Below are 11,560 nucleotides of genomic sequence, written 5' to 3'. Positions count from 1 at the left end.
CAAAAGTTTGAATTCGCGCGCTTTCACTCACCGGGCGGCCTAGAAAAAACCTCGTCCCTAAGGGCTTTCAGCGTATTTTTCGATGCGTTTTTCGCGATGAAGGAATTTTTTTTGAATTTTTTCTTTATTTTTATGTCAATCTACATGTATTTCTGCACAAAATGAAGCAATAAAAATTTTCACCGTACACCACCTTTAATGCAATAAAAATTTTTGGTCGGAGTCCCCCTTTAAAGCTGTATCTTACTCTCGCTCTCTCACTATTTTGTGTTCGTTGGTTTGGATTATAGGAAATTTGAAACAGAACAATCTTTTAAATGTCTCAACTATCAAGTTTTGCAGAAATTCGAAATTAAGCTAGCAGTGGTGGCCTGAAATACCGTAAAACCTGTACTAGAAAAACCGGCCCTTCTATTACGGGGGCTCCTCAATTAGAGGGGTTCTTATATTTTTCCGAACATTTCTTAAAAATCAAACAATTCTGTGAGTTCTCGCTAAAAATTCGTATAAAATCAATTTCATCGAAACTTGAGAAAAAAACCTGTTTTTACACAAATAGCGAAATTTTGGAATTTGGGAACATTTTTTTCATGGTTTCTCCATCGTGCACTATTTGATACATTCCTTGGTTTTGTTTATAGAGATTTTGAAACAGAAAAATTTTTTAAACTATTTTCAATACTCGAACTTTTCAAAAGTTTTGAATATATCCTATCACTAATACCTGTAGTAGTTGAAGTAGGCAGTTCAGAAGTCGTTGAAATTGTGGTTGGTGAAGACGTAGACTCCGAAGTAGATGATGAAACTGTAGAAGTGGTTGAAGACACTGTGGATTCCGATGGTCCCGTCGTGGAAGTAGAAGACAACGTAGACCTAGAATCGGGCGATTCAGATGTGGTTAAAGCTGTCGTGGGTGAAGACGTAGAAGAAGTTGATAGAATTATAGACGTGGAATCTGGCAATTCAGAAATGGTACTGGAGGATGAACCAGTAGTTGAAGACAGCATAGATTCAGATGATGCAGACGCGGAAGTAGGCAATGCAGAAGTGCTCGTGGATTCAGAGGATGTCATTGCTGTTGTAGAAGAACCTAAAACTCAAACTTTTCATAAACTTTCTCCATATTTTACTTGTAGAATTCGTAGATTCTAAACTAGTCGGGTTTGACGATGTAGACGTCAATGTAGACAGATTCGTGGCTGGAACATTCTGGTAACAGGATCCAGAGACATTTCGGGTCAAAATACAGTATACCAGATAGAATACCAGGAACATTTTCATTGTTCTCTTTCCGATTGAAAGTGGTTGAGAATCTGGTGGAAAGCGATTTCCTTTTTTTGTCTGATTATGATAATCATATTTGCATTGATAATGAGAGGGGTTTTGCAGCATAACAATAACCATATCGAGTTGTGCCTAACTTTTCTAAGTTGAGTTTTCAAGGCTACCATGTAGAAATGGGCTGACATGCCCCTGGTGTTTTCTAGGCCACCTTAAGGTGGTAGCCTAGAAAACACAACTTGCAAAAGTTAGGCCAACACGTTCAATTCACCCAGAAAAGATACCAGAGTTATCTTAGACCATTACTAGGTCAAAAAAAGCTGATGGCCTAGAAAATCCAACTCGCAAAAGTTAGGCCGCCATGTCAAATTGTTTTTGTTTCGAAAAATGTTCGAGGAATCTTTCGACAAAATTCTCAAAGCCGCGTCAAAAGGACTGGTCAAAATAGACATTTTTCGTTTAGAATTTTGAAAATTTCAGGTCATAAAACATAACAGCGGTTTATGGGATACGATTAAAACTGATTACAATTCATCAACAAATTATTAGAACATAATTTTACAAAGAAAAAAAAGAACTAAAAAAAAATAGAAAACCAGTGTTGAAGAGGAGATTCGGAGCATGGGATAAAGGCTTCCATTAAGTAGGGAATTCAGCTAACCCACCGACCCAGCAGACCAGTCGGTCAGCGGTCGCTGATTTTCGACCGACCGAACTGGAATCCTTAAATGAAATAAAGGAAATTAGAGATAAGAAAAATGGATACTGATAAAACATTCCTGAAGAAATACTCCATAAAAAAAAACAATTTATAGATCATCATAATCAATTTCCTCGAATTGCGTATTATCATAATATCGTTGCTCATTCTCCAGCGGATCCTCCATCGGATAGTCATCTTGTTCTTCATCTTCTTCTCCATATCCTTCTTCTTCCTCTTCTTCTCCCTCTTCCTGATCCTTCCGTGCTATCTCCGCTGCCGACGTCTCGCACACAAAATCTCTCGACATATCCGCAAATTTGCTCCTACGAATCCGTTTTTCTCTCCCTGCCATCTGAGGCTCCATCGGAATCACAACGTCTTCTGAACTCATCATTCCCATCGGTGCTCCTGGATTCGTATCATCTTCTTGTTCGACTCCATATGAAGCTCTTTCACATTCAGCGAGTATTCTCAGTGCTATTTGAAGAGCATTATCGGATGAATGATCATCGATTTCTTGTTTCGGCTCAACGAGATTGGATTCTTTGGCGGCACGCTGTTGGTTTAGACTCTCGCCGAGCACCTTCCTAACGGAACAGAATGTTTGACAGCCTTTTTGAGTGCATCTGAAAATTAAAAGTATTTTTCTGGGGAGTATGTACAGTACTGGTCCATAAGATTTTTTGTATTTTTGAAGTGGTGGCCTAACTTTTGCAAATTGAGTTTTCTAGGCCACGACCTTTTTTTCGGCCTAAAAATGGCCTAAAATGACCCTGGTGTGTTTTCTAGGCTATTTTGAAGCGGTGGCCTAACTTTTGCAAGTTGACTTTTCTAGGCCACCACGTTAAAATGGCCTACAATGACCCTTCGTGTGTTTTCTACCATACTCGCCTAGAAAACCCAACTTCCAAAAGTTAGGCCACCGTGTCAATATGACCTAGAAACACCGTTTTTGTATATCGTATTACTGTATTTCTCTTCTTACCTATAAGCCGGATATTCTCTGACTTCTCCCCGATACGATGACTTCCTCATACACAATTTCATCGTGTGGAAACACAGATGACACTCTATGACTTCTGGAATCTTCGATTTGATGGATTTCCATGTGCAGTCCAGCTCTCGGACAGTTCCAGTCAACACTTTGTTGATTGTGCTCTCCTTTGTCGCCTTTTCAATTCCATTCACAATTTGAACTGGTCCACATGGTTTACCAGGTTTGTAACTCCATCTCTCTCGGAATTTCAGGAATTTCTCTTCTGTGAGCCTTGATGCCGTGGGAAATTGTGGCTTCTGCTTTCGCTCCTTTTGTTTCTTCTCCCAAATCCGTTCTAGATTATCGTATAGATCAGGATTAGAGTGTAAAAGTGAGTCACTGAATTCCGGAATCTTCTCGAAAGATCCAGGAGAGTTCAGAAGCTGTCGAAACTTTGTCGAACCCTCCGGTGGCTCCACCATCTTTTTGAATTTCTCCGAATGCATATAATCAAAAACTTGGGGCATATTGAAGATCAATTTCTGAGCATTTGCCTCTTGCTGTCGAATTTGCTCGTTAAATTTCGCCTTTTTCAACTCTACCAACTCCTTGACTCTCTCCTTCACCACATCATCTTGTCCCTCTTCTTCCTCTTCCGTGTCTTGTGCTTCAATCAAAACATTCGAAAGATTTCTGCCTTTCAACACAATCTTATCATTTGCCATACTTCCAGCTGGTCGTTTTCCGAACGCTTTCAATTGATCTTTTCCGAACGACGACACTTTTCTCTGTGTGAACCATGAGGAGCGATTATTGGAGTCGGGAAGATCCTTGATTGGCTCTTCGGCTCCAAGGAAAAGACGACGTGGAGAGATGCTCTTGCGACGGCGGCGAGCAATCTCTCGTTTTGTTCCAGATGGAGATAGAAGCCGCTTCGAAAGAGCAGGAGCTTCATGAAGTTGTGGTCCCGGGACTTGCGCTACTGGAAACTTCCAACGATGAGGCTGTAATTTTTTATTTCTAGGCTTTTTTTTATTTTATTTTCAAAATGAATATTCACTTACCGGCACATCAGCCAAAGTTTGATTATCCCGCTTTTCAGGAGGAACGTCTTCTTCTCCTTGCCGTTCCTTTTTCTTCCCAACTTCCGAAGCCAGTTGTTCCATTTGAGCAAAATCCCAATTCGTCAGTCTCGAAGAGTGTCCACGGAACTGCATTCCCGGGGGCGGAGCTATCCCAACTCTTCGTACAGGCACTGAAATATCAGTAGGTGTATAAAATACCTTATGCCCCCTTTGTGTTTTTTCTCAATTTTTCAAAAAATATCGGTGCCCCCAGTGTATCCTTTCGACACGACTTTAAAAAAATGTTCAAAACGAATACACTTGATGGCCTAACTTTTGCAAGTTAGGTTTTCTAAGTCACCATGGTAAAATGACCTAGAATGAGAAAAAAACACAGTGGTTTGGGTTTTTTAAATGTCAAAAAATCAGTATCAGTAGGTGCTTACCATTCATATCGGGACCTGCTCGTCTGTCATTAATTTTCGCGATAACTGTTCGCTTCGAAAGAATCCTTCCATCAGGTCCACGGATTATAGTAGTCGTTTCTGTCGTGGATCCCGGTGGCCATTGGGGTCTGGTGGTTATCGGAGGTGCTGGAGGGCGAAGAACGGCCGGGACCATTTTCACCAATGGCTTCTTTGGAAGAAGTGGTGCATGAGCAATTGTTTGGCTGTTTCGTTGAATCGGGACAGCAGGCGATAGCGATGGAGGACCCAGATAGTCTGATTCTTCTGACGCTGCTCTGGGAACCGGGGAAAATAGTTCTGGCTTGATTTCTATCTCCATTGACTCCTCATCACATTCTAGTTTCACTACTTTTAATGGGCTTTGCCCTTGACTAACAGGGGCAGGGACAGAGGGTTGAGGAGCAGCAGCCGTCTCTACCGGTCGCAGGTGCGTTGGAATTTATGGAGAATTTCATGGTTTTGCACTGGTCTTCTAACCGGCGGATTCTGAACAACCGGAGCTCGAATTTGGGCATTTTCGGGGAGCCTCTGATTTGAAATTGAAGACTCTTGAACAGCTGGAGCTTCAGACTTCGGTTCTATCGGAGAATCCTGCCCGGCTTCTGCTCTCTTCTCGAACGGTCGAACTTCATCAAATCCCTCATAAAATTTTATCGATTGTCTCGTCGCTCTCGCTGGATTCTTCCTAGGCTCAGGAGGAGGAGGTGTCGAAGCAGAAGACGTCGAGCTCGACAACGGAGCTCCGCAAAATTTAGAATTCTTGACTTTTGTTGCATAGAGCATCAGTTCGGCATCATGAGCAGCCCTTCGTTCCCCGGTCATCTGCTTTCCGGATGCACGATTTGCCAGAATTTTCATGGCGTTGGCATCTCGGATTTTGGCACAAAGGGCTTGGGCTTCCTCTTCCAATTTTTTGTCTTCTTCGGGGGTCAGACTTTGGGCAAGGCCTTTGGAGCTATACGAGACGCGAAGAGGTACCGGTTCGGGTGGAGCTGGAATTTCAGATTTTTAAAGTTTAAGAAGCTGATCGTCGTAAAAACCGATCTGAATACTTGGAAGGAGAGCTTTGTTAGCTTGAAAAATAGGAAAATTTGGGCCTTTTTCATGAAATATTTCTAAACTCAAGTCCCGCCAAATACTGAAAACGTTCCAATCGAAAAACCTTTGTTTATATTTCCGTCTCTTCGACACCTACATTAGACCGGTTCTCGAATACGGTTGTGAACTTTTCGATCCATCCAATGCCACACTTGCCAATAAACTAGAATCTCCTTTTCGTTATTTCACCAGAAAAGTCTTTCAGAGATGTAATATGCCCTTCAATTCTTACACCGATCGCCTATCCCAGTTCTCTATGCTAACCACCCTTCATTGCCGCACACTTCTAGTTCTTCGTACCTATCACAAAATTGTTATAAACTCATACCATTTTCCCTCTATGTCGTCCTACATTCTTCCCAGCCATTCTAACAGAGCCCCGTATTTGTTCAAAATCAACGGTCAATACTTTGACTGTTTCCTTCACAGAAACTTGTCTATGTGGAACCGTGTATGTAAGGTGATAACTTCTAAGCTCAGTCCGGTGGCGTTTGCTAAGCGAGTAGGAGCGATTCCTTATGATATTCTGATCCCTCCCACTTGTCCTACAGGACTCTAGTCGGTCCGTCTGGTCATTTTACTTTTTTATTTGTACAGGTCCCATTTCTTGCCAAATTATCTATCGATTTCCCCCCATGCATTGCAAATAAATATATTATTATTATTATTTCACTAAAAAACCGAAAAACACGATTTAAAGAGAGAAAAATTGCCAATAAAAACCCGCAAATCTCGAAAATCACCAAAAGTCCATTTCTGGAAACTTCTGGAAGCTTCTGAAATCTTTTTTGAATTGCTGCCAATACTGAAAACTCCGAAAATAGATGTTTTTTGCGATTTTTCGAATGAAAAATCGATGTTCTCTTCTTTAATTTTTTCGAAAATTTTTTAGACCTTTCAGGATTTTCAGCTATTTTCTGAAATTTGATGGAACGAGGTTTTGGTTACTGTAGATTACTGTAGAAAATCTTGTAGTTTGTAGTTTAATTTTGCAAATACAAACACGTCAAAATGCAGACAAAACTAATAAGAAAATTGTCTACAGTAATCTACAGTAATCAAACACCGTTCCATCAAATTTCAGACAAAAATTCGGAAAAATCGAAAAAGAATCTTCAAAAATAGCTGAAAAACCTAAAAAATCTAAAACGTCTAAAAATATTGCAAAAAATTGAAGAAGAATCTCCATTTTTCAGATTTTTCAGTTTTGGCGGGAATTTTTAAAAAAGATTCGAGAACCTTCCAAATGTTTTCAAAAATGAACTTTCAGCGATATTTCGAGATTTAGCGAATTTTTCCTTTGTTGCGATATGAATTTACATAATTTTCTACACATTTTGATTTACTGAAAATTTCACCTTTAACTGAAAAAATTGAGTTTTTTTCATGAATTCTTTCACTAAAAAGGCGTAAAAATTAATTTAAAATCTAGAAAAAAATCTGAAAGCTCACCATCAGTTACAGGAAATCGATTCAAAATCTCCTTGAGACCACTCATTGTCAGCTCCGGTTTCTTGGAATGTTTGTTACTTGCCTAAATATAATTTCTTTTTAATTTCAACCACAATTTTCTTTTTTTCAATATTCACCTCATTCTGATCGCTAGCTTTCATCACTGCCAGCTGTCCATCTTGCTCAACCATTGCCATTTTAGCGGATGGCCGAACGACTCGCCCGCTTCTTCGATTTCCATCACTTTCAACAGATATATTCATCTCTTTGTCATAATTTGCTAATATTTTGTGTATGTTGTTTTCAGCAGATGAAGAGCTAGATCTGGAACAGGCCGCTTCGGGTTCTTGTCTCGGGGTTGATTCTCTCTGGAAAAATTCAAAATTTAAATGTTTAATTATATAAAAATCATACTACCTTCCGTTTAGGTATTGCCGATTTCGGTGCGTAATCCGGTGACGTTGGATCCACAAAATCGTCGCCAAAGCTTCGCTTCTTTCGGACTCTCATCGACTTCCGCGCATCCTCTTCTGTTTCAGGAGTCATTTTTCGGCTGAAAATTCACTTAATTTTACAAATTCGATTGAAAAAAGCAATTAAAAAGTGAAGAAATGCGATAAAAACTACAAAAGCTGCTTCGTAAATCGACACCAGAGGGCGTATAGCGACAAAACTTGTGTTGGGTCCTACCACGAATACAGTAGTTGTTTATTGATTATTATTTTTCGAGTTTTCAGGCGAATCGTTTGAAGTTTTCAAAGACAATCATCTCCTGAAAATCGATATTACTGGCCAAAAAAATTAAGTTGGGTCTTATTACAAAAACAACAATTTCTAATCGATAAATAGTTACTTTTCGCGAATTTTTATCAAATACAATTCTGCTAGAAACACAATTCGAATCGAAAGTCGTTTTTCTAATTATGAATCGATTTTTGAAGAGCTATTCCAGAAAAAAGTAGGGATCAAAGTATCATTAATCAATTCTGTTGCCGCGTCTCCACAGAGCGAACATTCTCAATTTTCGATTTTGTTGGGGTCGTGTCGTGTACTAGCACCAGCCGGAGAGAAACAAAGAAATAGTGTGAATTTTGAGGAGACGCAGAGAGCGGAGGGTAGGTGATGCAAGAAGAAAAAGGAGAGGGAATGCCAAGCGAAAAGGAAAATGATCTTAATGGATTGTTGCTGGGAAAGTGGCAGAACGATTTTGGGAAATTATGAAAGATATGATTCAGAATGTTAAGAGGGAAAGAGTAATAGGGTATGACCTGAAAAAGAAGAAAAAGAGATAAGAATCGATAGGAGACGAGAACGGCACTTGGCTGGAAGAAACACGCGCGCGCTGCGTGCTTGCGTCGCGTGCTTGCGTCGCGTGTGCGTAGCGGTTCATTGGTTGCAAGTATAGATCAAAACGAAAAGGAAAAGTAGAAAAATACGATACTCGATTAAAGGATAATGAAAAATAAAAATTCCGGAATAAAAAAAATTCTTCTATAATTTTAGCAAAAACTATAAATTCTGCAATTTGGACTTCTGAAAAGATAAAGACTTTGAGGTTCTAAAACTGAAATTTTCTTGAAGTCTGGAATTCAAATGAAACATCCGAAACTCTGAAAATCGAAGAATCTTCAAAACAACAACTCCTGAAGTTCATATTTTCTGAAAAATTGAGATTATCGGCGGTGCGAAAAAAATCTGAAAACTACAAACTTTTTCAAAATCCCCATTTCTCGATTTCGCTTTTCTTTCCAGGTATGTCTGGCTCCAACCTAATGACCTATTATAATACAAACCGACGAAATAGATATGAGCAATGCGAGTCAGGTTACTCGAGCTTGTACACAATTACATAATCTCAGTGTCTATTCGAAAACGAGACGAGAAGCAGATTCATTATAATAATAACAATAATAACTAGGTCCAAATGTTTGTTTTTCATTCAGAGACTAATACTTACAAATCGAATGGAAAAGAGAGAGAAATGCCAAGGCAGCTGCCAACTCTCATTTGTCAAACAACCACCCGCAACATATGAGTCTTATACACTATGTTGACTGCAGGTATGGCACGGAGAGATGGCCGAGCGGTCCAAGGCGCTGGTTTAAGGCACCAGTCCCTTCGGGGGCGTGGGTTCGAATCCCACTCTCTTCAGTTTCTTTTTTCTTTTTTTACAGGTTTAGTGGTTGAATGTGGAGCCTGTTACAGGGGTTAGTTACAACGATTAAGCATTATGATGTAGTATTTTAGTTGGAATTATTATTCTTGTTCGATATCAGGTCACGATGAGAGCGGGACTCTATTAAAAATTTTTTTGAACGCCGCAATTGCGAATTACCGTATCTTTTAAGCCTACTTTAAGTTTTATTTTTCAGTTTTGTCAATTTTTCGACAATTTTCCCCGTTTTTTCGATGTAAATCAAAGAAAAATGATTTAAAACGCCAAAAATCATTGAAAAAAAACCATGAATGTTGTCGACAAAATGGTGAAATTTAGAATGAAAATATCCGCTCTCATCATTTTTCTGATTTTGGACAAGAGTAAATTACTCTGAGTAATAATCAGTTTTCAAGAATTTTAATTTTCAGATTTTGACAAAAAACTATTTCAGATTTTTTTTATTAATTGTTTTCAGATGACACTACTGTAATTCTTCTACACAAATCGTTTGGGCTTACTGTACTTGGCGAAATCACGGAGTCGCAGGGTGTTCGGTTTTTCGAACACTCTGCTGAGAAACAAGGGCGACACGTTTAAAAACTATTCACGTTTTCTCATTGAAAGTTGTAAATTAAAAAATACTCCGTATCGACTTTTTTCAAATAGCACGCGCTGCGCAGCCAACTTGGCTCTTAAAAAAATTTAAAAATTTGAATCCCTGCCAATTTGGAGCGAAACGTGTTTTTTTCAAAACCGCACACCCTGTGACCCCGTGCGAAATAAATGAAATCGTTTTTGAAAATAATATTTCTGCATTATTTGGTTCAAAGCAATAACCGTAAAACCTATAATAGAAGGGTCCCTAAATTCATGCCGATTTATCTCGGTTCCTGTTAAAGATATGAAAAAGTTTTCAACTGATAAATTGTTTATCATAATATCCCAAACATTTCATTAGTTGACATATTTTTGATATCTTGCATAGGAGCCAAGATAACATTGCTCAAATTTTACAGTGTGAGGGCTCTTCTATTACAGGTTTTGAGGGTGATTCGTTCCTCCAAATCGATTTTTTATGATCTTCTAAAGTCAAGAGATTTGTCAAAAATTATTGCATCACAAACAAGTATTTATTTCTCCCAATCCCTTTCATATGTACCCATTTGTTTCCCTCTCCTCTTCCCACAGCTCCTTCTCGTTTTCCTTTTTTCAATATCCCCACCATCAAATTATACCAAAACGACGTCAAGGGAGAAGAAGAAGGAAAAACACATCTCATGTATTGAGAAACCAAACCTTGTAATTATGGTTTTGCGATGGGGGAAAATGAAATGGTCGAAAATGAACCTTTTTCTTGATGATGTATTTTAAAATTGAGTATTTCGTGAAGGAGCAGGAAAGATTACTGTAAACGATAGGCCAGATCTCAAAGTGAATGAGGGAAAACACATGAAAAATGATAACCCTTAGAACAGTGATTTTTGAAAACCAAATTTCTGTCTAATACAGTGGATCCGGTGGACCAGTGGACAAAGTTTTTAAGGTTCCGTGATGAGCTACCGTAAATCCTTAACAGAAGCCCATTATCGAAAAAGAACATTTTTCTTGATGATGTCTTTCGAAATTGAGTATTTCGTGAAGGAGCAGGAAAGATTACTGTAAATGATTGACCAGATTTGAAACCAAAATGATAGAAAACTCATGAAAATAAAAATGATTGGAAACAGTAGGAGGTTCTGACTCCTTTAGTCCCATGTTCTTTTTATATTACAGTAGAACCAACACTCCCAGCTTTGAGCCAATTTATCTCCACTCCTGTGAGAGGTATCAAAAAGTTGTTGACTAACAAAATGCTATGAATAAAACAAGAAACATTTTGTCAGTTTATCACTTCTTGATATCTATCACAGAATAAGCTTTCTTAAATGCTAACTAGAAGCTCATGGCCGAATATGAACCTTTCTCTGGATGATGTCTTCTGAAATGGAGCAGTCTTGTGAAGAAACAAGAAAGATTGCTGTAGATGAATTATTAAACTGGGAAGTGAATATATAAGAACAACTTACAAATTCAAGCACTACAAGAAACAGTGATTTATCAAGATTTCTTTTACCAAATTAGAAGTCTCACACTTCTTTATCCTAATTTTGCTATTGCATATCCGTATAACCAACACTTTTAAATTTGACCCAATTTATCTCCGCTTCTGTCAACTGATAAAAAATTTATATCATGATAAACATTTTTTACTCTTAATATCTATTACAGGAAACGAGATAAATGGGCTTCATGAGGAATAAAAACAAAGTTTTATTGATTATTAAAATCTTGAGTTGTTTTCGGAACACTTCATTAAAGGTG

The 11,560-nt window shown here is 38.5% G+C and overlaps 2 protein-coding genes and 1 non-coding gene across 3 annotated transcripts; 1 reads left to right on the top strand and 2 right to left on the bottom strand.

The window, feature by feature from the left end:
* Window positions 1–635: 635 nt before the first annotated feature.
* CBG25396 lies at window positions 636–1,281 on the bottom strand (the record flags this gene model as incomplete). Its single annotated transcript, XM_045241249.1, has 2 exons — window positions 636–1,090; window positions 1,131–1,281. 2 exons carry the CDS (start codon window positions 1,279–1,281, stop codon window positions 636–638), a joined length of 606 nt encoding a protein of 201 aa, XP_045100323.1.
* An 809-nt stretch (window positions 1,282–2,090) lies between these two features.
* On the bottom strand, window positions 2,091–7,587 carry CBG20240 (the record flags this gene model as incomplete). Its single annotated transcript, XM_002640298.2, has 8 exons — window positions 2,091–2,610; window positions 2,970–3,964; window positions 4,025–4,215; window positions 4,471–4,766; window positions 4,910–5,483; window positions 7,042–7,123; window positions 7,179–7,409; window positions 7,459–7,587. The coding sequence occupies 8 exons, from the start codon at window positions 7,585–7,587 to the stop codon at window positions 2,091–2,093; spliced, it is 3,018 nt and encodes a 1,005-aa protein (XP_002640344.2).
* A 1,523-nt stretch (window positions 7,588–9,110) lies between these two features.
* CBG28959 lies at window positions 9,111–9,192 on the top strand. Its single transcript has one exon. It is a non-coding gene (tRNA).
* The last annotated feature ends 2,368 nt before the right edge of the window (window positions 9,193–11,560 follow it).

The sequence above is a fragment of the Caenorhabditis briggsae genome (genome assembly GCF_000004555.2).
Source record: "Caenorhabditis briggsae complete genome, chrI, whole genome shotgun sequence".
NCBI classification, from domain to species: Eukaryota; Metazoa; Nematoda; class Chromadorea; order Rhabditida; family Rhabditidae; genus Caenorhabditis; species Caenorhabditis briggsae.
The sequence above is the reverse complement of the archived record's forward strand: the minus strand, read 5'-3'. Positions and strand labels throughout refer to the sequence as shown.